Source organism: Typha latifolia, chromosome 3, assembly GCF_019914945.1.
Source record: "Typha latifolia isolate L0001 chromosome 3, TyphaL0001v2, whole genome shotgun sequence".
NCBI classification, from domain to species: domain Eukaryota; kingdom Viridiplantae; phylum Streptophyta; class Magnoliopsida; order Poales; family Typhaceae; genus Typha; species Typha latifolia.
This window is the reverse complement of record NC_133088.1, coordinates 83,760-108,453: the sequence shown is the minus strand read 5'-3', so window position 1 is coordinate 108,453 and position 24,694 is coordinate 83,760. Positions and strand designations below refer to the sequence as shown.

Below are 24,694 nucleotides of genomic sequence, written 5' to 3'. Positions count from 1 at the left end.
TGTAAATAATAAAAAATAATCAAACAAATAAAATATAATTAAATTTTTATCAAGTTAATTATAAAAACATCAATACCCTTATTTTGATATATATACATTACTCTCAGTTAATAATATATATGTCTTTTACTTAATAAAATATTAAGACAATATAATTATTAAAAAATAATATGTAAGATTATATATCTAAAAAAAATTACCTGCTGAACCGATAATATCTTTCATTTCTATTATACCTTTAAAAGATCTTAACCGTTAGATCTTCATCAAACTAACCGCATCGTCTACCTAGCTTAAGGCAATGCTCCTTGCACTTTGAGAGCAACGGCGACTTTCATTAGCTTCTGGGTGTCTTACTGGTTCTTCGAGGAAAATGTCTCCGATATTTTTGGACCCTTGTCCTTTAGCTTTCTCCTCGTTTATTAGCGACGACCAATTCTTTCTGCTGTCTTATTTAAAATCTTTTATACTTGTATTCTGCCAAATTGTTTCTAGACGTTCAGTTACTTACCAACTCTGCTAATGCATTTCTTTTGCAGTCTCTCCTGCCTTTCCTGATATCGATCAGTAGATCTTAAAATGCTATATATGGCCATTAGCGCTGCTGCATAAACACATCATACTTGCAGCAGAGGTGCATAGATTCTTTTATCACAGCATCACAACATATAATGGGGTGGTCTAGGATTGTGAAGAGGGCACTCAGGCAGCCTTTGACTGCTGATTCTTTGGCTACGATAGCCACTGTGAATAACAAAAGTCAGGCAGGGATACTTCGCAATGGTTGGGCTACTAATGGAGGCAGCCACTTCTCAATGGTTAGAAATTTCGCAACTTCTTTCAGCGGAGAAAACCTTTCTGTCATTGGAGTCATGGATTGCTATAGAGTTCCAAGCAGGGGAATAAGTGTAACTCCACAAAACCAATATCCTATGGCTGAGAGGCTTGCAGATGATTCAGACATGGAGGCTGATGATGACAGGCTACCAGGATTAGAGCCTACAAAGCCGGGAGAGAAGCCGAGAGTTGTAGTCCTTGGCACTGGATGGGCTGGCTGTCGATTTCTTAAAGGATTGGACACCAAGATTTATGACATTGTTTGCATATCTCCAAGGAATCACATGGTTTTTACTCCTCTGCTTGCGTCTACCTGTGTTGGTACCCTTGAGTTTCGATCAGTTGCTGAGCCAGTCAGCCGGATTCAGTCTGCACTGGCTGGAGACCCTAATTCATACTTCTACCTTGCTTCTTGCTCAGGAATCAACACAGACAAACATGAGGTGCACAATCTGTGCATCTTGGCATTAAATCGTCTCCTTTTTAAAAAAAAAAAAGTTCAATGCATCATTGGCGCATTTCTTTTCTTAATTGTGCTAAGGAGAACCGTCGTTGTCTGATTGTTCTTTGTGTTCTAGGTCTACTGTGAGACAGTTCCAACTGATGGTCCACCTTCTGATCCATACCGTTTCAAAGTTGCTTATGATAAGCTGGTTATTGCAGCTGGTTCAGAGCCAATGACTTTTAACATTAACGGAGTTAAAGAGCATGCAATTTTCCTGCGTGAAGTACATCATGCCCAAGAAATTCGAAAGAAGCTTCTCCAGAACTTGATGCTCTCTGAAAATCCAGGTATGTGCTTTTAATTAGATTTGATAGTTCATATGCAATAAATTGAATGAATATTTTTACTTTCCATTTACTATATAATTGAGGTTTATACTTTCTGAACATATGTTTTTTTTCTTTAACCATGTACATAATATATAGTTATGAATGAGTCAATTATATTGTGCAGTTCCGTCTATGTATATTAGTCAGGAAATTTAACATGTTTGGATAAGAACTCACTGTCGTGAAAAAGAATACAATCCAAGTTTTTTTTTTCTCTTCCCATGCCTGTCAGTAGTCTGATAAAATAAATGTGATATATGGTGGCAGGCATATCGGAAGAAGAGAAAAAACGTCTTTTACACTGTGTTGTTATTGGAGGAGGCCCTACTGGAGTGGAGTTCAGTGGTGAGTTAAGTGATTTTATCATGAGATGTGCGCCAAAAAGGTATTCTCATGTTAAGGATGACATTAAAGTCACTCTTATTGAGGTATATTCTCCATACGTACGTGATTTTCATCATGTAATATAGAAGTAGTAATGAATATGCTATTTCTGATCATAATTTTTCATCTCGATTTAGGCAAACGAAATTTTGTCCTCATTTGATGTCGGGTTAAGGCAATATGCAACAAATCACTTGACCAAGGTAATGGAGTAGATTGTTTTACACTAAGTACTTTAAAGAGCCTTTGGTCTTACAATGCAACTAGCTTATTACTGAAATTTTAACTTGCACTTTCAGTCAGGAGTTCGGCTAGTACGAGGTGTGGTAAAAGAGGTACTGCCAACTAAAATTCTCCTAAGCGATGGAACTAATGTTCCATTTGGTCTGCTGGTCTGGTCTACTGGAGTTGGGCCATCGCAGTTTGTAAAATGCCTTAATCTTCCCAAATCTCCTGGAGGAAGGTTTGTTCACAAAGAACTGGGACAACTTTTTCTTTCTCATCGTTACAACTCTTTTCTTTTTGTGTTCTTCTCTATATTCCTAACTTTGTAATGTGATTACTGCTATCATAAATATTTGTAGGATTGGTGTTGATGAGTGGCTGCGTGTTCCCTCCGTAGAGGATGTGTTTGCACTTGGGGATTGTGCAGGGTTCCTTGAACTAACAGGAAAGCAAGTTCTTCCTGCCCTTGCTCAGGTCAACTTAGACAAACCCATCAAAGTCTTTTACTTCTTGATGTATCTAAACTTCTAAACATTATTCTACAAGAAACACAATGTTTTGCCATTTTGATCAGGAAATTGAACTGAAGTTATAAGTTTGTTGGACTCTTATGTTGTGCTAATAGGTTGCTGAAAGGGAAGGCAAGTTCCTAGCACGTTTGTTTAGTACGATTGGGAAGCAAAATGGGGGAAAAGCTCATTCTGCCAAGAATGTTTCTCTGGGGGATCCTTTTGTTTACAAGCACCTAGGAAGCATGGCATCTGTAGGGCGCTACAAGGCATTGGTTGATCTCAGGCAGAGCAAGGTCAATTTTAACGTTCAGTTCTAAATTGTTCATAGAACCATTAGTTAGAAAAGGCAATCATATCAAGTGAATAGCAGATTATGAATCATGTTTACATTGAATTATGGAATATAAGCCTTAGATTAGACATTCAACTGATTAGCTCGGTAGACATTAATACCTCATGATGCATATTATTTGTGTTGCCATAAGCTGCTTAGCCTGTGATATAGCTTTAATTAGTGCAGGCAGTAAACTTCAGATTCTGCCAACTGAATGAAATCATAACTTAAACTTGCTAAGTGCAAAAATTTTGATGCCCCGGAATCATCCCTATATGAGCTATAAGGTGCTAAATGTAAATCGATATGTTTTTCTCTAGCATATTATGATATGAATACGTAAACTTTACGTTAATAATTAACTTCCTAACTCTTACTCATGTCTAATTTGCAGGATGCAAAGGGCCTCTCGATGGCCGGCTTTGTTAGCTGGTTCATATGGCGTTCGGCGTACTTGACACGTGTGGTTAGCTGGAGGAACAGGTTCTATGTTGCAGCAAACTGGGCCACTACTCTTGTTTTCGGTCGAGATGATTCCAGGATAGGTTGAAGATTCCTGATGCTTGTTTTTCAGGTGTTATTTTCCATGTCCAATTTCAGTTTTGTAATCATTTTGCCATGAATGAAGACTTCAAATAGATTTTCCCTCCAAGTTTCAAGGATCCCACAGAGAATAGAAGGGATTTAGATGTTTTTCTTTTTCGTTGAGAAATCGAAGAGAATAGATGTTATTCTTTCACTAAATTAAGGGATCACAGTATGATGTTTTTCCAGACTATTATGCAATGTTTTAAGCACTTCAACTGGTTAAACTTTGTTATCAGATTTATTTATTTTATGGTTAGAAGATGGATCATGAACATGATGGGTGATAGATTTCATTGTAAGACTCATGGATCCATACTCATTACTTGTGAGAGCTCCTCAAGCTCTGTTCTGATGTTGCCTGAGTTGCTAGACAAATATACGTATAGATTGATTATTTATGGTGGTCGAAATCCTACATGGTTCCATTTTGTATGGATATTTAGTTGTTTATCGAGAGATCTATACTCCATAATATTACTGGCATGATTTCTGGTTAATAGGAAATTTCTGTAATGTATGCTGCAGATAATCCGCTGCCTATTTTCTTAAAGAAAAAAAGAAGGAAAAATTTGAGAAGACAAAAAATAGTTGGAGAAAAAAACTGGAAAACTTGCTAACAATGTAAGGGAATCGTAGAAGCACAATAAATCTCTGTTCTTTTGTTCATGATGCATATTGTCCGTGTTGGATGATGTGTACCACTAGATTATCTGGTTGATATTGAGAGGAGGAGAGAGAGAAAGAGAGCAATAAGGGAGATGGTTGGATCTAACAAATTCCATCAGGAGGATTACAAGGAGATGGTTGTTCGCTACTCCTGTAGACTCGGGCATCTCTTCAGAATTCTCTCCTTACTTCCCTTGCCAACGTCTAAATTACATCAAAATTAATAACAAAAAGAGAAAATGGTAAAAGGAAAATATGATGAGGTGACAAGTTTTGTTTCCCTTTCTCCCTGGTTCCAATCTTTATTCCCTTCCTGTTCCCTTTCCTCGTCTCTCTCTCTCACTTCTCCAAGTCCTGCTGCTTGATTTCCTACGTGAGTTTTACATTGGTTAAATCACAGCTCCTCCATTCTTTACTGATTACATTACAGAATACAATAACAACAACAAAAAAGGAATTGAGAAAAAGATGACAACCATGAAAGTGGGGTCCAAGGCAGGAGCATTTTATCTCGAAGGCCAGACATGGTACATTTGACCATCTCCATCTTTGTTCACTCCAATAGCACTGCAGTAGCTAGTGGTCATCTGAATGAGCTTTGTGCACTATCTGCAATGAAATCCTCTTCATACTCTCATTTTAACTTGCGTTCTTTGCAGGAGATGTATGACTGAGCTCGTAAGTGATATTGTAATTGAAGTAGGAGAGATGTCCTTTCACCTCCATAAGGTATGATTCCTCGCATTTAATAATAAAAAGAATGCAGAATTTCTTGTACTGTGGATTCTTTTCCCAGTTTCCTTTCATATAAATTTTGTGCGTAGAAAAGTAATTAGCAGGAAGGACATAATAAATACTATGATTAGGCAGCACTCAAACTGATATGTTAGTATTTCTTAGATGAGGGTACTTAAAATCCATCATCCTCCTATCAAATAAATTCTTATAGTCATTTAGATACACATTCTTCGTTTGCAAAACAATCCATAAATTTTCAGCGAAAGGTATCAGTTACTATATAATAGCTTGCAAGATAAAATATGGACTCTAATTAGAGAAGCAACTATACTCAAGATCATCATTCCATACAAGACCTATTTGATGCATGCCAGAAGATGGCAAGATCTTCGGTGATTTGCAGGGCTGATTTTTTTTTTTGGCTTGTATTCGTGCAGTTCCCCCTGCTTAATAGAAGTGGAGTGTTGCAGAAAATGATAAGTGAATTTCACAGTGAAGAAGGCAAAAGTTGCGTTCTGCAGCTTCATGAAGTTCCTGGCGGAGCCAAGGCTTTCGAGCTCGTAGCGAAGTTCTGCTACGATGTAAAGATAGAACTGAACGCCCTCAATGTGGTTTGCCTGCGGTGTGCTGCTGAATACCTGAGCATGACTGAAGATTATGCAGAAGGGAATCTTATCGCTCAAACGGAGAACTTCCTCAATGAAGTCTTTAGTAACTGGAAGGATTCGATCAAGGCTCTGGAATCATGTGAAGGTGTTCTTTCCTACGCAGAAGAGCTCCATATTGTCTCAAGATGCATCAATTCACTGGCAGCAAAGGCATACGCTGATTCAGGTCTTTTTGGTTGGCCTATGGGTGGACAGACTGCAAGGAAGAGCACATCAGGAAATGGCCTTTGGAATGGAATAGGCTCTGGAGAAATGCCTAGATCAGATTGGTGGTATGAGGATGTTTCTTTCCTCAGCTTACCGGTATTCAAAAGGCTTATCCAGGCTATGGAGGAGAAAGGAATGAAGTCAGAAGACATTGCTGGATGTCTCACGTTCTACGCAAGGAGGTTCCTTCCAGGGCTAAGTAAAAAATCCAGCATTGGCATTGGCACCCCCTGCGTTACTCCTCGTGCATCAGTTTCAGCACCATCAGAGCTTGATCAGAGGTTCTTCCTTGAAGAGATTGTCGATTTGCTGCCCAGCAGAAAGGGTGTCTGCTCGACAAAGTTTCTTCTCAGCATGCTTCGCACCGCCATGATTTTACATGCTAGCGCGTCCTGCAAAGAGAATTTAGAGAAAAGAATAGGTGCACAGTTGGATGAAGCTTCATTAGAAGACCTTCTGATACCCAACTTGGGCTACTCGGTGGAAACGCTATATGACATCGACTGCATGCAGAGAATACTTGATCACTTCATGTTGGCAGAACACTCGGCAGGTGCGACTTCTAACGCCATAGTTGATGAAGGGCATTTGATGGTCTCCACTCCCTCATTGACTCCAACAAGCATGGTTGCCAAACTCATGGATGCCTATCTTGCAGAAGTGGCACCAGATGTTAACTTGAAGCTCCCCAAATTTCACTCACTGGCAGCTGTCATCCCTGAATATGCCAGGCCTCTCGACGATGGTATCTATCGTGCAATCGATATTTATCTTAAGGTAACGTGTTATGTTTCGCCAACTATTTATCCTCTTTTGTCTTCTGATTAATCTATTTCATCATTTTGTATAAAACATATCCATGCGGAAGTTTTCTTTTTTGTTTTTCAAAGACTCTTCTTCATGATATCTTGTTAAATTACTTCAAACAAACAGCCACAATTTACTTGTCAGTGATATATAACCAAAAATTTAAAAATAAAAAAAAATTGTTTTTCTATATATATATATATATATATTTTTTTTTTTTTTTTTTTTCATCCATAAGATTTTTTAGTACTACATTCGAGATATATATAATGGTTCTGTTATCTGTTGCTCCATTTTAATTAGTCACACCCGTGGCTGACGGAGTCCGAGCGAGAGCAGCTTTGCCGGCTAATGAACTGCCAGAAGCTTTCGTTAGAGGCCTGCACACATGCTGCTCAGAATGAGAGGCTACCCCTCAGAGTAGTTGTTCAAGTCCTCTTCTTCGAGCAGCTTCGCCTACGAACCTCAATCGCCGGCTGGTTCTTTGTCTCCGACAACATTGAGAATTCACGTGGCCCTCATGGGAATCCCATGCAGCAGAAGAAGAACAACGACGGAGCGGCGCAAACAGAGATCGCCCAGGAGCAAAACGAGGAGGATGGCCCTGTTGATGACATGAAGTTGCGGGTCTTGGAGCTTGAGAAGGAGTGCTTAAACATGAAGCAAGAAATCGAGAAGCTTGGGAAGCCAAAGAGTTCATGGAATATTTTCACTAGGAAATGCGGTCTGCAGTGAATGCCAAGTAGCTAGCCTTTCTTCTGTGGCCAAAGAGCTTTTTAATTGACATCGATCTTCAAGTAAATGTATTCTTTCCTAGGTACTCTTCTATTAATATATTTTTACCTCCAGATCCTTGTACGTGCATTCATTATATTGTAAGAATTGATTCCAGTACTCTTGCTCTTATTTTTGTTTCCTGATAAGAACAAGCCGAACAAGGGTATATATACTCTTTATTCCAACAGAGAATCGAGACTACAAGTGAAGGATTTTTTTTAAAAAAAAAAAAAAAAAAAGATGATAAAGGAAAAGCATAATTGAACCTTAATGCGAGACGCAGAATCAAAAGAGATGCAACTCTCTCTCTCTCTCTCTCTCTCTCTCTCTCTCTCTGTCTGTCTAAGTAACTAGTACCTAACTATGTGGCCTCTTGTTCGGCTACAAAAGGAGCAATTTCGTTCAAGAAGCGGCCCGGAATATGAGGCGGGGGAAAAGCGGACGGCTCGAGGCGAGGAGGGCGGCGAAGGAGTGGGCCAGCCCAATTGCAATCGCCACCTTCACCTGACCCCTCCTCGGGATCGGACGGCTCGAGATTAGACTCCGCTTCCCTACGCCAACGATGCCAGCGCCATTGGAACTCCTCCTTCCCGCCATCTCTCTCTCTCTCTCTCTCGATCACTGCCTGCCTCACTGGCTTTGATTTGAGCTGCTGAGGTGTAGTATAAAAGGAGAAGCTCGTTCAGATCTACCCTCCGTTTAGGTAGATACTACGATTACGCCACTAAACGTGGGATACCCTTTGATGCTTTGTTGTACAACGCTTATACGTGGCACGGGTCTGGCGGAATACCTCTCACGGAAGCTGCTGACTGAAGCCAATAGCAGAGGAAAGAGAGAAAAAAGAAATCCAAAGTCGAAGGTTACTTGAATTTGATTGCAAATTTCAGTTGGTGGATGCTGGATCAGTAAGGTTGGTGTACTTGTCCTTGATAACAGGCCTAGCATCAAAGTGCTGTGTGTGTGAGATCGATCTCGGATGCCTCAATTTTACGGGAATCTCAAAGTTGAGAAAGAGATAGGGTATGGGCTGTAGAATGAAGTTGGATTTGGATTGGTCCCTTGTTAGCTTAAACTTCGTTGAAAAGCTCAAAAATGTGCTGGATCGGATGAGCTAATACAGTCAGGACTGGAAAATGCTGTACCAACAGTGAGGGTTAGTGTACATAATATTGTGTTATAAATTACTAGTATTATATCTTCAGGGGGAAAGAAATGTAAGTATGTTTCAAAGTGGACAATGACCATGGTGTCATGAATTGTAAATTTTTCCCCATTGCAAAGATTCTAGAATTATGAGGTGATCATAGCAACGGAATGAGTAGATAGTTTAGTTTAAAGATTACTTCTTTTTCGATTTTCAGAAGGGGAGAAAATAAATAAATAGAGATTCATCTTATTCAAGGATAGGATTTCTTCTAAGTTCACATCCATAGTAGCACAGAAAAAAATAATATTAAAGAAAAAACATAAACATAAACCCAGAAGAATAACGCAGGACAGCGTCACTCACAGGTGACAACCATTGTTGATCAGCCAATACATGTTTTAGACAATTCAGCTGCATCACGTGATAGGAAAGGATAGCATAACGAGTAAATGCACTGTTAAGACGACAATAGAGCAAGCGTTACAACATCAAAGAGCAATTATATTGGCAAAAGATAACCTAATAGATGTATGAAGGGGGAAACTACATCCAACCTTTCCTGTAAAAACAACAATGGCACAAAGAAGTAAAGCTTCAACACCACAGCTGTACAACACTGCGTAAAATTACAAAAGGTGCAACACATATCTTCAACTCCATCATCCATTTATATTCTCAGACACTCGGGGATGATAGGAATGACAAACTGAATCCATCTGATCTTTCCCTTTAATCTGTTGTGCAAATGGATCAAAATGCTGCCCTCATAGCACCACGTGCTGCCTCACGCTTCATCTCCGCAGCTTTGCCACTTCCCCGGAAGTACATATATATTTGCTGCATGCATCACAGCAGAAAATTGGAAGTGATGATCTGTCCAAAAGATTGAATATGATGCAAGAAATAAAGTCTCCTTACAAAATTAAACTTGATCAAGCCTTGTGGGGAAATAGATCACCCTAAATTTCTGACCAATAATAGTTCAGGTGTTCCTGAGGTCATGCGACTGAGGTCATGACCGAATAATAATGTCTGTAACCCAATTAGCTAGTGGTTGAGGATGTCAACACCATGTCGCCACATGATTGTTAACTCCTCCCAAAACCACATAAACAAAGGAAAATAGTCATCTTTTTCTGAGTAAACGAATCTAAATGAGTACATTTTGAAGTTTATAACTTATTATAAACCACACTACACTTAAAGCTTTTCCACGTTAATCAACACTTAGACTACTGAAAGACAAGTAAATTAGATTATCTATTCTATGCTTCAATAAGACCACAAAATTCTACCTGAATGACCCAGATACTGAGCAGTGACTCAAGGCAAAAGAACCCAAAACCAATGAAGTAAAAGATCTGCACAGCACAGAATTAGGTAAGAACAATGAATGGATCAAAGAAACAGAAGTATTACAGAGACAAAGGTTCCTCTGTACAGAACCATAATAAAGTTATAGCCTTTTCATGATACATGAAGCTAAATCAACTCGTAACTCAAGCTAGATAAACTTAGAGGGCAAAACTAACTGAAGTATAAACTTCATTCATCTGAGTAAATCATCAAGCCTGCTGAGGTGCATTTATATGGTATTTGGACAGCCTGACATGTTATGCAGTATAGCAGGCTCTAAATCAATTCTGCAGCTAAAGAAGCTTCTTCAAGAGAGTAGAGACCTTCAAAAGTTCGCATAGTGCCATTACAGAGTAGCTGACATCAGAACGACTAGAATCTTTTTAGAACCTACTCTCATTTCTATCCTAAGAATCTCAGCTAATAAAGTCTTTCTTTTACGCTATTTCAGTAGAAGCCCACAATAACTTCATATCCTGATAAACAGAGTTACCATGTACATTTACTAGATCTAAACACAGTTCATGTAACGGAAACTTACCCCAACTATAACACTATCACCTACAACATCGACTGCAGGCAAAATTCCTCTGCAAATAGTGAAAAAAAAGGAAGAATGAGTTTAGCAAACAATGGTAGTTCTCTACATAATAAATTATGATACTGCTGCAAGGGAAAAATGCATCCTTCCACATTAAAAATATCATATTGTCTTAACATTCAAGGGAGCTTAAAGTAAAAACGCATAGATATTGTTAGAATATAAAATATAAAAATTATTGTTCTCCAATAGTTTAAGCTTTTAGAGCTAGTGAATTCTTGTAGTATCAGAACAAAGATCTTGAGTTCAAATTCTATCAAACTCATATGTCATTTCAATATATAATATCCCCCATTTAAATTAAGACCATTTCTTGAGCCTATCAAAATGTATCCCAAAAATGAAAGAGGTTCTTAGAATATAAAATATAAAAACTATAATTATCTAATAGCTAAAGCTTTTAAAATACTTGATGAATTGTTAAATATATTTCACCCTTTTAATTTTATCTGCAAACAAATCATAAAAGCAAGAGAAAATTTTCCCCGGTTATGCTTCTGGCAATGTCGCGAGTTTTACCATCTAAACTATCTTTGACAAAAGGTAAGGAGACAAAGTATTTCTCTCCATTAGTCAAGTAATATCTAAAGGAAAAATGTCGGAAATATAGCACCTGCAGGAGTAACTCCATCGGGCACAAAAGGGTTGTCATCCAGCTCAATGCAGTACAAGAGTTTGCAATTGAACTCCTTCCAAACTAAGATTAATACTATCTAGTGTAACTTCAGTACTTCTATTTATCTGTAAATAAGTGTTGACCATTCCAAGGCAAAAATGATAACATTTAAAGTTGAACACTAGATTATGCAAACTTCAGAACTAATCCTCCCACGCATGCCACTTGAAAATTTTCTCCTATATCTTTCAAGAATTTATTATAATGGAAAGACTACTTACGTCAGAGATTTTCCCTTGAAAACTATAGGAGGAGCTACAGCTGAAAAGATGCAGAAGCAAATGTGGAGCTGCAACAATGTAACAAAAAAAAGTGAGATATCTACCACATACCTTTGACTTAAAACAACACTACAAGAAAAACAGAGAACCCTTTCTTTCATAGTAAAACATTTAAGAACATACCAAGTAGAACAGAAAGAACCATCCAAACTTTAAAGCACTTTCATTCCTACAAGATGTGTAACAATAGATTGTAGAGTGAGATTGTATCTATTCAAAGAGTCAGCAAGTTATTAGGGCTTGAATTGCACAAGTGTATCACCTCATGGCACGATAGAGAGGCCGATACCATAAAAAATAAGCCCCTGGGCAACCAGCGATAAAGTATACAACAGCAAGGAACCAGATCTTTACACCTGAAAAGTAATGAAATGCCATACAGCTTCATCCAATAGGAATACATTTGATGCATATAGTAGCTAAAATTTTCAGATATGGCCCACCGGCAAACTCTTGAAACATACCTTCCCCCTTGATCCAAGCTGCTGTAACTGCTATCATGTTCCAAAAGAGGCATGCAACCAACCCTGCATGGATTGAAAAACATTACATGTTGCATGAAGTATAATATTCAGTTTACACGAATCCCAGCATGACATCCAAATGCATAGTAAGGATACTCCTCTAAACATATCCCAAATTATTCTCATGCTTACAACACAGAATGAAATTTATAGAAAGCCCAACACCAGAAAGTCATCTTAATTAATTTTCGAAAAAATAGCTTTATTTTCCTTGGTTTGTTTTAGTGCTCAAAATTTTTGCTGTCAAGGCTTCTAATATTCACAATTTTTGTGCTGAACAGGTATATCTTGCCCTCACGAGCAGATAAAATTTAGCGAAGGAACATATGAGTAAGCAACTTCCACAATGTGATGGGAATCATTTATCTGCTCATTTATTGGGACAAATCACCAGTTCTTGACCAAGAAAACTGATTTCTTCTCAACATGCTTTACATGCATCCCATCTAACAAAAATATAATAAGAACCTCATAAACCTCCTCAGTCAAGTCAATATCCATACCTCTCTAAAAAAATATAGTGAAATATCCATAACCTCCCAATCTGCAGCATCAAACAAAGAAATACATGGTTGAGCTGCACACAACAAGAGACCATGATGACAATGAAGAGGGGTTACCCCAAAGGATTGGTATAAGGCAATATGATATTGATATACCCAAGTATTCTTCTTCTTCTTTTTTTTTTTTTTTTTTGGTTTGTGGTTGGGATTAATTAAATCACCTCCGAAGTAATCTGTATTAGAATACCATATCAGCAACCCTTACTGCCTTTTCACATTTAAAGTTGAAATAAAACAAATACAAATTAATCAGAAATAGATTAAGCAATTATAGAATGCCAAATTCACAGGAAATAGGATAGGCAATCAAAAAATATTAACAAGATTACAATCTTTTACCTATTAGACTCATTAAATAGCCAAACAAATATGAGGAATTTGATTGCTTTTTACTAGTTAAGCATGTTTTTCTAATCAAAACACAAAGCACAAAAGCTAAAATGAGAACAATGAGAGGACTTGAGGCATACCTAACAGTGATGCGAAGGCTAAGTACTGCAATCTCTGTGAGTAGACAGGTATCTCATTTGCAATATCGTGATGAATAATAGGAAAAAAAGGCGGCCAATTTTTCTCCTCTATAACAATGCCAGCTGCAAAAGCAACACGTACCATAAAGTTCAATTTTATGAAAATCAAACTAAATTACCTTCGTGCGGTTAAAAATTATATTTTCTAAGGCAAGCAAATGAATAAACTTGTTCTTGAGAACAGCAGGAAGCTCATAATGCCTTGATTTGAGGCTTTGAGTCCGTGGTTTCTTAACAGAACCATTTTCTTATTACAGCCTTATCTAGGGAATGACCTCGATCAATCTTAGGGCTACTCGTTAGTCCACCAAAAAGAAGAAAAAAAGAAAAAAAACATGGGCTTCCATTTATTTTATTGCTGCTATAGTCCTGCAATCCATTTCTTTCTTCATCATCCTTCTAGTGCACCAAATACTACCTATCCGATCTGCATATAAAATGTAACCCTGCCATCCAATTCTCAACTGATGGCACCTACAACTTGCTACATATGCAACAAATTATTTTTCTAATTTCTAAATTACACCAAACATCCATTTCAAAAATCCTCTTCTTAGCTTCACATTTATTTCCTGGCAAGTTTACAAATTGCCAACAATTGTACCCACAGAGCATAGCCAGTTTCATAGCTTCCTCATGTATGTTTCTTCTAATATAGTGCTAACTGTATCACTGAAAATAAGTAACCAAGAATCCTACCTCGGGCTGCAGCCTCTTCCCTCCGTTTTAACTCCTATATAGCAAATGCAGTAAAATGAAAGGAATAATTAGTGATCAGATAACTGACAAGCATAATTTTAACAATAACTGTATATAATAAAACCATGTAAACATCATACGAACTTCTGTATAAATCAGATGATGTATAAAGAGGCCTAAAGCCAAATGTTTTCACGAACATATGTCATTTATCAGCACTTCCAATAAAACATACCTTTTCTCTCTTATTTAATTCAGCCTCCCTTGCTCGGAGTTCTTTCTCCTTTTTCTTTAGGTCCTAGACATAAATATAAACAGAACAGAGCAAATGAGAAACAAAAGAACAATTTCACATAAAGGACCCATATATAAGATTACAATATGTAAATGATGTGAAAAAGCATGCTAAAATCAGTGCATAAATGAGTGCAGCAAAACGTAATCAAGGGTGAGTGAAGTGCCACACCAACTTTGCAAGATATGACAATTATGAGTTCCATCTGAAACACTTACAAAGAACTTATGCCCAAGATAAGCTATTGCCCTGGCATTAAAGATCCAACATATATTCACTGCCATACTATATGTAATAAATGGTTCCAAGCAATGACCTACCCCTGGCGTATCAAGAGGAATAACAACTGTGGCACCATAGTCATTGTAGAAATCAGCAGGTTCCGGAGGAAGAGGTGAAAGCCGCGAATTAGAAACAGCAGGAGCACTTGCTGGGTGCTGGATATTAGAACACATGAAAGCCACTAGATATTAATAAGCCAAGAAAAGGATGATATAGAAAAGAGGTAAAAATCAGCAACAAGCATATGCATATAAAGAAAAAGGATTTGCATTTTTCTGGTTGAAGCACATAGCTGCTAAAGAACTTGTTTCTACTGTCAATAAGGATAAACTTACTCTTGTGTAGAATGCACCTCCACCATAATTTGCTTGTCTAGCTGATTTACTTTAAATTGAGGGGTCCTAACATAGAAACAGTACAGGAAAAAACTAAAATCTTTGTCCTATCAGAACTGTACTACTGTTTTCATGTAGTCTTATTTGGGTTATAAAAAAAATCCCTTTCTCTTACAATATTGCGATATCGCTAAATTACATTAAAATTCTCAAAGATATGTGGATGAAACTGGCCTTAGCAATTTAAATTTGGTAAGAAAGGTCAAGGTCCTACATCAAAAGAGGAAGGAAGGAGATGACTCGGATGGAAGTAGGAATTAAAATATGATAGCAGCTATATTGACAAAAGGGATGTGATCTTGCCTAGATCAAAGCTCCATATAACTTGCTAGTGGCAATATAAAAGTAACTCATTTGATAATGTCCTACCAAACAAGATTTGAAGATTTCCTCTCAATTACTACTTTAATGCTCAGATTCAATTACAATTAAATTTTAATGCAATATTGAGCCAAATAGATCAATATTGCCATCGAGTTCCCTAACAAACCAACAGATAAAATATTAGTTCCAGTTGTTTCAACAGCTACTCGAAGTAGCAACCTTCCCGTAGAGTATGCAGTAACGAAGTTACTTCGTCTTTTCTCTATAATAAGAATGGCTCAACATTATTGCTAGGTTTAGAATAACGTATACCATCGAGAACAATTTAATGCGCCAAAGATATGAATCATTGTCTGTCCTACCTATCCATATGAAAGCGGACCTACTACTTATCTTTTTCAGTAGGCCCATAGCATCTGGTCTAATCCAACTGAAACAAAACTCTAGGGTTCTCAAGAACCACGAGATTAACAAAAGTCGCACGAAATTCCACCCAGCAACTGAACAAGCCAACCTAAACCAACTCTTCTAATCATAAAATTGACAAGAACAAAAAGTAGAGGGAACGTCGTACTCACCGCGAAGGGATTGACCTCCTCCTCCTCCTCATCGAAGGGGTTTTTGTCGTAGCGGCCCGCCATGAAATTGCTGTGACCTCCCCTGCTTTTTGTTCTTCTTGTTCTTCTTCTTCTTCTCCTACGACGTAGAGAGAAAGAGAGAACGAGAGATGGGGTTTAAGGTAGGGGATTGGCGAATTGGAGAATTGGGACGACGACTTTTATTTTGCTTCTTCTGCAGGGAAACAAAATGCCGTCCTCGCCTTTCTTGCCGTACGATGGCTTCTAAATCTAAATCCCAGCAGAGCTGTTCGCGCGTGGCAGGGACACAACTACCAACTGCCTCAAATTTTCACTCGTTTAATAGCACCCTAGTTGACACCCTCCATTTCCACTATTTATTATCTGACCATAATTTAGTTTTTATAAAATCATATCAAAACTTCCTCTTAGTGAACCCTGGATTATCATTATAATATCTGACTTTGAGGTTACATTTGCATATTTCGTGTCAGCTCTAACTTCTAGTGTGCATCTAGAAGAAGGTTGCAATTCAAGAATTGACTACTAGTTCCCAATGAACTTCTCTGGGCAAACCGTTGAAAAGTGAAGGCGGAAGCTTCCTGGGTCGTATTATTTGTGGCTCTCCAAGCAAGAGAGTATTCTTCTTTTGAACAAAGACCTTGACCACCCCTCCTTAATTGATTTGCATCTATTCTTATTGCCCTCCGCGAAACAATCCCTGTTATTTTAAAGCTAAATGAAACAAAATAAATAGCTTTCAATCAATGAGCCCCGCAAAAGCATGCAGCAGGGAATGAAGAACCAATTAGTCGCCTGCAAGGATCGAAACCTGAGACTTATTCTACATGCTTTATGGCCAACCTCGGAAATAACAAATACTTAAAAGTAACAAATGGGTACTCTTATAACAAATAAATAAATAAATAAAAATAACCAAGAATAAAAAGATTGCTATGCCTTGCAACATTTTATCAATATATATAACAGCAGGCACTTGAGAAAATGTGGGCACTAGAGGTTTTGCTTCTGGATTCTTCTAAATCGATGAAAAGGATCGACCCAGCCCTCGTCTTCTCTGGTAGCCTTGTTCCACCGTTCCTGGAAACTTTGAAGCTCCAGTCTTGCTTGTCTCCTAATCTGCCAGGCCACGTAAGATAAGGAGAGGTGCAGCTAACTACCAATATGACATGACATTTATGTTCTATTAGACTTATGCACATCTAGACTATCCTCCGAGGAAATTGTGCAATTCTAGCTACAAAGTTCTTGCGACAATAATAGATACCAAAATCATTTATAGTACCAGAGTCCACCCTGCTGCATATGAATGCGAGATTGGCACATGCCCAGCTCTAAGGGCATGACAGAGAATACATAAGTTTGAGAGCTATTTTGTATTCTCACCTCAATTCGTGCATCAGATATTGCCCTTCCTCGACTCTGAATCAGAAGAAGAAATTATGAGATCTTATGCACATCACGATAAACATGTATTGGAGAAAGATGTTCTTTTACTGCCATACCTGGAAGACATCCTTACGAAGCACTTGCTTAGATCTTGGAGGAGACCGCCGAATGCCTTTCTGATTTTGGTTCTGAGCAGAGTAGCAAATTATATGAACCTTTCAAGTAAATCTCAACCATGCAAAAGGAAATGTATGGCAACATATTTATAATATTACATAGTAAGTTCACTATCAGTTACTGAAATAACTCAATGCATGCATAAGGAAATATATGGCAACGTATTTATAATATTACATAGTAATTTCACTATCCGTTACTAAAATAACTCAATGGTGGGAAAAACAACTTCTATAGTTCTATTACTACTCACAAGAATATTTGCATTTTAAGACATTATGCTTTCTCAAAATGGACCCTTGCACCAAATTCTGTGCTTCTAGTTTGACTTCCTAGAGATCATATTCATATCATACTCATATGCAACCCTCACACCATGTGGAGAGTACCGTGTAGTCAGTCTTGCCCTTAAAACCTTGTCTGAGAAACTGTTAAGGGAGTCAGTCTTTCAGCTAACTTCCATAGATGTATGCAAGCAAATTTACCATTAAATTTTTCTATATATGCCATTGTCGCGTATCTTGTCTGAATTGCTTTAATTCTCCTTTTTAAAGAGCTGAACCATTGATTTTCTTCTTATCTTCCACTTCACTGATGTGCTTCCGATAACAAGTGTGGTCTTCAAGTATCCAAGATAGAAAGCCATGCATTGGTTTGATGATGAAGAAGACAAGACAAGACAAGTCAAAATAACTGACCTTTTCTGCAGAAGGCCCTCCCAAGGTCTGTACTCCTTGATGAACAATAAATTCACTATCCACTACTCCAACCTTCTTTGTTCGGTCACCCTACAAAACCATGGCAGAATATGTTGAATATGAACACATGGTGCTTTCCCGAGGATCAAAAGGTGTTGCATAGGCAAGGGAGAATCTGAGGGGAGTATTTTCAATATCACAATCCCTGAGATTCTGTTTTAAGTTAATTATCAAAGAAGACAAGAAACATAAATTTTAAATATTAATGCCTCTCATTTGCTGTTTATGAATATAAAGCATCATGGACAACCAATTTATATTTCTGGGTCCACATTTTGTACAACTGTTCAAAGGGCTGCACAAAACTGCTTGTTTGGTTGAAAAAGAAATGATATAATAAAAAAAAATGAGATGAGAAAACAGAATTGGTATTGAAGTATGAGTATTGCTTACCACTTTGAATCTCATACAAATATTGCACTATCTTGTAGAAAGATGATTATGTTGTCTGATCAATCATATGCACCTTAAACTAGGAAGAAAATTTCATAGGATGACTATAAGATTAGTCATGCTTTATGAATTAAAGTGTTAGTTAATCAGAAAATAAATAGGTAGGAATTGATTGTCATCAGATGACGTGTTGGGAGTAGGAATGTGGGATTACTAGAGAAGTCAGAACAAGAGATGATTGCACCCAAAATGAGTTATAGGTAGCACCAATAGAGGATAAGCTGAGTGAAACTTAGACTTAAGATTTTTTGGATACGTTCACTGGAAATCACATAGGGAGACCAGGAAGTAGTGATTTCAGTTAACTAGCATTGAACTAATAAAAAAAATCTGGAAATTTAGTTCCGTCTTCTGGAAACCACTAATAAGACATGAATCCAGATCATCTATTTTAAGTTCCTACTTGGCTATTAATTTTCCTTAAGTTGTTTCTACAGTGCTTCTCAAAAATTTACTTTTCAAGCTTGGTAAGGTTTAAACATACATATCTTGTTTTAGTAGCAAGCGAGTACTTAATCCTAGGGATATGAACAATGAAAGAAGATTTTCGGAAAACTACACCTAGTGTCATGCAAGAATTTCAAAATTGCCCTATACTATCTTGGAATAGCATCTAATGAAAACAGTAAATGGCTTATGTAGATGAATCTATCAGCACACTGAGACAGAATATATTCTGCTTCCTTCAAGTACTTAACTGAAAGATCAAATTATTAAATCCACCAAAAGAAATTCAGTAATTGAAAACACTATAAAGAAGAAAAAGGAAAGGAGAGGAGACAAACCTGAGCACAATAACCAAGTTTCATATCCATGCCCCATCCATGGATCAGATCATTCTGTTAAATCGAAATAGAAAGCTACATTTAGATGCTATGTTAAGTAATTAGTCTAAAAGCTATTGAAGTAAAATCTGTCATGCATTTATTTGTTCATGTTAACATAAAATTCCAATAGATGGTTTTGTAAGCCAATATCTAAATTACTTAGGGCTTGATAATCCAGATTACCACTAAAAGCTATATGTTGCACGCTCATGTCAATGTTTGAGATCAAAAATAGTTTTGATCCTTACCAAACAATAGTACAGGAATCCAGATAATTCTTGGATCTGAACTTTCAACATTCCTCATTTCAGGCCACTTCTTCTACTTAGGATCAGACAAGCAAACAATTTTAGGTTAAAATTGACTAATATGGTCCAAACTTCTTTCAAATACACTGTTGAGTAGCATTTTTCAATATTTTAGTTGTTCATAAATCATTCCACTACCATATATTTGATGGATAAAATAATCCAGAATCTCTATATTATATAAGTCTTTTTTAACTTGTTACTTTTGCAAGACAATGCAAGAAACATAAAAGAGCCAAGAAAAGAAACGAAAGGCACAAAAGTAACTCTGGAACAAAATAAGTTTACATTAAAATACTGTAACATATCAAAGATTATATTTGAGCTTTAGACAAACTTTCTTTAAAAAAAAATTTAGACAAACTAATGAAACTAACTATGCAATGATGAAACATAATATTATGTAGAAACATGGAATACAAAAACTTTTAAGTGTTTTGCTATCTATTCATCTATTCAAATGCACTTGTATCTAGCTGCAATGTGCTAGGTTATAAGTAGGTCACTCATGTAAAAGAGTGGCCTTTTCAAAAGAATGCTCCTATGATATATATCATACTTTTAACATACCGCCTCACATGTAGCTCCTTACACTGTTTGTGGGCAGATGAAATGTGTGAGCCTCCATATTGCACAAGAATAGATAATAGAAGATATAGATTTAAGGTGGCTACTTCAGCTGTGAACTCTAGACCTCTAGAAATCAGGCCCCGATACCATATTAGGTAACCAATAACCAAAAAGCTTAAGCTGTTAGGTAATGGATCAATAATGTATGTCATACCTTTAGTAGTGCCAAAGTAAAAAAACATGTAAGTTGTAACGATACGCAAGCAACATTTGCAGATATATGAGCCACAATTTACTAGGACACTGATTTAGGATAAGGCAAAGGCTCCAAGATAGAATTATCCATAATAAAAAACAGTCCATCTCCCTCTAGTTAATCTCTCTTCATTACTCCAGTATCTCCATTTATTTCTGTAATTCTGAGCATATGGAGATCAATCTTACTTATAATATGAGATTTCTTTTACTTGTTTGGCATAATACTAATACCTACTGGAAAAGTGAGTTAGACATACTTGCATTCTACCCAAAGTTCTATGAAGGGATGCCAAGTTGTCAACTTCCAAAAACAAAATCTACTTCAAGTACAAAGATGAAGAAAATGATCAGTTATGCATACATTTCAATTCCATTATAATCTTTTGGAATTGATCATTTGCATGAGTTGGAGTTAGGAACTTCAAGTGATCAACTCCAACATAAAGTAATTTATGCCATCCTAGCTTCTAGGCATATCAAAAAGATACTTGTACCTGAATAAGATGCCAAGCACAAGACCAGGCTGACCTTGAAAATACTGGTGCCATGCCCTCCACCCATCTGTGCACCAATATTAAAGTTAGAGAGATGAATCAGGCATTCAGGCTAATAATCTTAAGTTCTTCACACATTTTAGAATTTATAAGGAAACAGAACGTCAGAAACGCAATGTAGCTTGATGAGTTTAAGTTACTGAAACACAATGAATTTTTTAAGCACATGGTAAACCCAGTATGTACAGACCTAACACACTAAATAGTCTGGATCATTAAGAGATTTTATGCATCCGCTTGGTTCAATATGGCATACCTCATGCCCATTTTGATAAACAGGCTTCCAGCCAGCTATTTTGCAACTATTGTAAAAGAAAAGACACAGGAATTTCTATTCTCCATACTTTGACTCACACAGCTTGCTAAGTGAATCATATAAGTACCCAGTGCATGGTGGTCCTTCACTGGAGCGTGTACAGTCTCCACTGCCCGAAGAATCATAAACTCTTCTGTTAAGAGATGGTGAATTTTCATCAGTCATCGGGCAAGTTATGCTGCCTGGTCCGGAACAAAGAAATAAGAAAAGGATCCTAGTTACCTGTGCACCTTCCCTCTTTTCCTGCGAACAGTTATCCTATGATGTATTTCAGATATATATGGATCCAGTGCTGGCTGAGATATCTCTAACCCTTCTGATTTAACAATTTTCAAGTACCTACAAGAAAAACCATCTGATGAACCAAAGCAAACTATACAGAGCATAATCTTACTTAGCACCTCCTTCTTGATGGATTCTGAAGTTTGGATGCCCCCCTCCTAAACATGTTGCATCTCTAGGCATGCCACATATGAGCAACTTCTGGTTTTAGCTCCTAATGTAAGTAGTATGATAGCCAGATCAGTCATCTCTAAGTAGTAAATATCATGTAGATCCACCTAAAGTGGACATATTCACTCATTCACAGTGCCACATCCCAAACCTCATTCTTATTCCAATAAATAAGATTCCTGGTTTCCTACATACTAATTTAAAGGAAGGCTAATCAGGAAGGAAAGAGATACATCAGACCTGTCTCCTTAGACCTCCCACCTTTCTAATGCATTTTTACTCATGCTTCAGTATAACAAAATCATATTAACTATGATCAGCTTTCAGCAATTACTTTTTCCTACTATGGATAATACAATTTCAATATCATTTCTGATTCATCTCAAACAGATACCTTCCTGGATGAAAACTCGCTACCCCCAAATCTTCATCCCATATGAATATATAACCATATATGGAGACAACATCTGGATGTAGGAATCGTTTTGCAAACCACCTGGAGATTAGCTGCCAAATCATGTTAGCTCATGAAGCAGGGCATTGAAATGTTTAGCAATGCACAGTACTGTAAAAGGAGAGGAAACACTAACTTATGTATATATAAATAATTTACAACTTTCATAAATATTATTACTTTAGAACACTAGAACCTCACCATTTTGTCTGATTATAAGCAGCTATATGAATCACCCTCTTACTCCATGCGAAATCATGCCACCCATTTACATTGCCATCATAGTGGAACAGAATAGCTGTGAAATTCTCCGGAAGAAACTGAATAGGCAAAAATTAGAAAACCAATTCGACATAAAAAATATACAAGTACAACACTGTGATTACTTTTTTAATAATTGCATCGACACTTTTCTTCTGCTTTATCCCAACAGCTATGGCGAGTAAGTTCTGATGACCTGAGTTATTCTCCTACAAATTTAGAGTGCCAAACAGGGGTTTCAGCACATTAGATGTTCTATCAATAAAATAAAATAAAATAAAAGCACATTAGATGAAACATGACAAAACCTTAGGAACACGTACTAACCTCCAGTTTTGTATTTTTCATAAGCCACAGGGGCTTAAGTTCCAAGTCAGACATCGAATGCACAATACCATGAGGTAAATAACCAATCCTGCTATTAGTCGAAACATAATCCTGAGAATGTAAGGAAATAGATTTTAGGAACTATGAGTTTATGACTGCTCCGAAAATGTAAAGCATGTCTCACATATATGCAGATTGATTAAAATGAAGATATTTATAGAGAAGTCAAAACCAGAAGATTAATACAAGATATAACCAAGTTACTAAGAACACTGAGAAATTTATGGAAATAAATATGAACATGACGAAGAAGTGGCTTGGAAATCTAAAATAAATAGACCAAGACAGAAGAGTTGGAGTCTGGTCTTGCAACAAATGTAGAAGTTAATTTTTAGTACCGTTGTTTCAAATGGATGGAGAGTTTCCTCCAACTGCAATTATTAAAGAATATAATCATCAATCTCAGAAACTAAGAAGGTAAATCATGAGAAGCCATCAAGGAAAACATACTTCAGCTTGTTGATATTGATCGTCTGTCATCCTATAGACTACTAATAGCATGACCATGCACAATAATACCAAATATAACTGTAGTTTCATCGTCGAGAAGCACTCCTTGCATTCATTGTTCTGCTGCATAAATGTTCAGTATCAATGGACGCATACTTTTTCAAATTTAAAGGAAGTCAACAAGGGGTCGTGTTCAAAGAATACATAAAAACTGACCTTACCCCATGAGGGTACCCTATTGTTCTTCCTGAAAGGTATTACAATTGCACAACAATAATAGAACGCAGAAGTATGGCCAAATCCATGAGATTCTGCAACTATTTAAACAAAGAAATGTCTGATCAGGCAAAGATAAGTAGTTGACAAAGAAACAGAATGATGTAAAACAGGGATAAGTAGTAGAACTTTGTCGGCAGTTGCACTATATACTAGAAGATCAATCAAAACAGAAAATAGATGTAAGTAAGAACTGTAACCAAACTAAAAGGGAGAAAAGTACAAGCTGTTCGTTGCACTAAGTAATGACAAAGGAACTCTAGCCAAAGTTTTACTTTTAGGACACAAAACCCTCAAATTCCATAAACATCCTTCTGAAAACAAAGAGATTTGATATGCAACTCCAGCATCTACTTGCAGTGGAGGACTTTTACAATTAATCTGCTACCCTTGCCAACCTCTGCTTCCCTTACAAGGAACCACAAAAAAGGAAAACTTAGAAATCCGGCGGACCCGAACTATTTTACCTAGCAATGCATCAGTCAAGGTGGAAACATTACATAATCCATAAGAAAATGGTAAGATCAAGGAACAGAAGACGTACTTTTAAAAAGAGCGCGTACTATGTAAAAAGCAAGTCCAATTGGAAATTTTCTTTTCGACGACACAGAAGTGGATCGAAAGATCGAACCGTACTAAGATTTTAAGAGGTTCGGAGAAGAATCTATGTACATAACAAACAAATTACCACAAGAGAGACAGCTAAAAATGGGTATAAGACATGAAAAAGGAAGAAAAGAGAAGTTTAACCTAGACAAGAAAGACGGGGAAATCCGAGAAGTTACGACCAACCCGGCGTTCTTTGTGATCTCCGATCGGAGAGAGAGAGAGAGAGAAGTAGAAAAACAGATCTACGGGGAGAGAGAGAGAGAGAGAGAGAGAGAGGTGGAGAAATAATAGCGGGGAAGGGGAGGAGGAGAGAGTGAGTTGCATGAGCTCGAGGCGGGACGG

The 24,694-nt window shown here is 37.2% G+C and overlaps 4 protein-coding genes across 13 annotated transcripts; 2 read left to right on the top strand and 2 right to left on the bottom strand.

Annotated features, from left to right (window-relative positions):
• The first annotated feature begins 317 nt into the window (after positions 1 to 317).
• Positions 318 to 3,870, top strand: LOC140784622 (internal alternative NAD(P)H-ubiquinone oxidoreductase A1, mitochondrial-like). The gene is made up of 9 exons (XM_073132115.1): positions 318 to 375; positions 540 to 1,280; positions 1,416 to 1,629; positions 1,939 to 2,099; positions 2,193 to 2,258; positions 2,355 to 2,518; positions 2,640 to 2,754; positions 2,906 to 3,085; positions 3,521 to 3,870. The coding sequence occupies exons 2-9, from the start codon at positions 672 to 674 to the stop codon at positions 3,674 to 3,676; spliced, it is 1,665 nt and encodes a 554-aa protein (XP_072988216.1). The 5' UTR covers positions 318 to 375; positions 540 to 671; the 3' UTR covers positions 3,677 to 3,870.
• Positions 3,871 to 5,576: 1,706 nt separating this feature from the next.
• LOC140783680 (BTB/POZ domain-containing protein At5g03250-like) lies at positions 5,577 to 7,643 on the top strand. Its single transcript, XM_073130643.1, has 2 exons — positions 5,577 to 6,770; positions 7,104 to 7,643. Exons 1-2 carry the CDS (start codon positions 5,592 to 5,594, stop codon positions 7,533 to 7,535), a joined length of 1,611 nt encoding a protein of 536 aa, XP_072986744.1. The 5' UTR covers positions 5,577 to 5,591; the 3' UTR covers positions 7,536 to 7,643.
• Positions 7,644 to 9,207: 1,564 nt separating this feature from the next.
• On the bottom strand, positions 9,208 to 16,545 carry LOC140783678 (secretory carrier-associated membrane protein 2-like). Its single transcript, XM_073130642.1, has 12 exons — positions 15,832 to 16,545; positions 14,573 to 14,689; positions 14,193 to 14,255; positions 13,958 to 13,991; positions 13,199 to 13,321; positions 12,106 to 12,168; positions 11,904 to 11,997; positions 11,765 to 11,810; positions 11,582 to 11,649; positions 10,625 to 10,673; positions 10,023 to 10,088; positions 9,208 to 9,564 (listed from the first exon to the last, which is right to left on the bottom strand). The coding sequence occupies exons 1-12, from the start codon at positions 15,892 to 15,894 to the stop codon at positions 9,478 to 9,480; spliced, it is 873 nt and encodes a 290-aa protein (XP_072986743.1). The 5' UTR covers positions 15,895 to 16,545; the 3' UTR covers positions 9,208 to 9,477.
• A 138-nt stretch (positions 16,546 to 16,683) lies between these two features.
• On the bottom strand, positions 16,684 to 24,692 carry LOC140783677 (uncharacterized). 10 transcript variants are annotated; one of them, XM_073130631.1, is made up of 17 exons: positions 24,494 to 24,682; positions 24,288 to 24,407; positions 23,684 to 23,784; positions 23,468 to 23,587; positions 23,356 to 23,388; positions 22,958 to 23,068; positions 22,756 to 22,839; positions 22,571 to 22,689; positions 22,310 to 22,411; positions 21,685 to 21,801; positions 21,491 to 21,595; positions 21,087 to 21,153; positions 19,415 to 19,468; positions 18,117 to 18,206; positions 17,358 to 17,429; positions 17,239 to 17,274; positions 16,684 to 16,971 (listed from the first exon to the last, which is right to left on the bottom strand). In XM_073130631.1, exons 4-17 carry the CDS (start codon positions 23,555 to 23,557, stop codon positions 16,846 to 16,848), a joined length of 1,206 nt encoding a protein of 401 aa, XP_072986732.1. In that variant the 5' UTR covers positions 23,558 to 23,587; positions 23,684 to 23,784; positions 24,288 to 24,407; positions 24,494 to 24,682; the 3' UTR covers positions 16,684 to 16,845. The 10 variants fall into 10 exon arrangements, with proteins under 10 accessions (XP_072986732.1, XP_072986737.1, XP_072986741.1 ...); XM_073130636.1 differs by having other exon boundaries at positions 23,689 to 23,784; XM_073130640.1 differs by lacking the exon at positions 24,288 to 24,407 and having other exon boundaries at positions 24,494 to 24,692.
• Between the last annotated feature and the right edge of the window lie 2 nt (positions 24,693 to 24,694).

What these genes read in the sequence shown, in the direction of transcription:
- LOC140784622 (XM_073132115.1), top strand. Translation starts at nt 672, where the DNA reads ATGGGGTGGTCTAGGATTGTGAAGAGGGCACTCAGGCAGCCTTTGACT. An exon ending in TTCTTCCTGCCCTTGCTCAG is followed by an intron (nt 2,755 to 2,905) that starts GTCAACTTAGAC and finishes TTGTGCTAATAG; the next exon opens with GTTGCTGAAAGGGAAGGCAA. An exon ending in TTGATCTCAGGCAGAGCAAG is followed by an intron (nt 3,086 to 3,520) that starts GTCAATTTTAAC and finishes TCTAATTTGCAG; the next exon opens with GATGCAAAGGGCCTCTCGAT.
- LOC140783680 (XM_073130643.1), top strand. Translation starts at nt 5,592, where the DNA reads ATGATAAGTGAATTTCACAGTGAAGAAGGCAAAAGTTGCGTTCTGCAG. An exon ending in CAATCGATATTTATCTTAAG is followed by an intron (nt 6,771 to 7,103) that starts GTAACGTGTTAT and finishes CATTTTAATTAG; the next exon opens with TCACACCCGTGGCTGACGGA.
- LOC140783678 (XM_073130642.1), bottom strand. Translation starts at nt 15,894, where the DNA reads ATGGCGGGCCGCTACGACAAAAACCCCTTCGATGAGGAGGAGGAGGAG. An exon ending in AGGAGGTCAATCCCTTCGCG is followed by an intron (nt 14,690 to 15,831) that starts GTGAGTACGACG and finishes TCTAATATCCAG; the next exon opens with CACCCAGCAAGTGCTCCTGC. An exon ending in GGTTCTTTCTGTTCTACTTG is followed by an intron (nt 11,650 to 11,764) that starts GTATGTTCTTAA and finishes ACATTGTTGCAG; the next exon opens with CTCCACATTTGCTTCTGCAT.
- LOC140783677 (XM_073130640.1), bottom strand. Translation starts at nt 23,557, where the DNA reads ATGAAACTACAGTTATATTTGGTATTATTGTGCATGGTCATGCTATTA. An exon ending in TCGATGCAATTATTAAAAAA is followed by an intron (nt 22,690 to 22,755) that starts GTAATCACAGTG and finishes TTGCCTATTCAG; the next exon opens with TTTCTTCCGGAGAATTTCAC. An exon ending in GCTTATAATCAGACAAAATG is followed by an intron (nt 22,412 to 22,570) that starts GTGAGGTTCTAG and finishes GCTAATCTCCAG; the next exon opens with GTGGTTTGCAAAACGATTCC.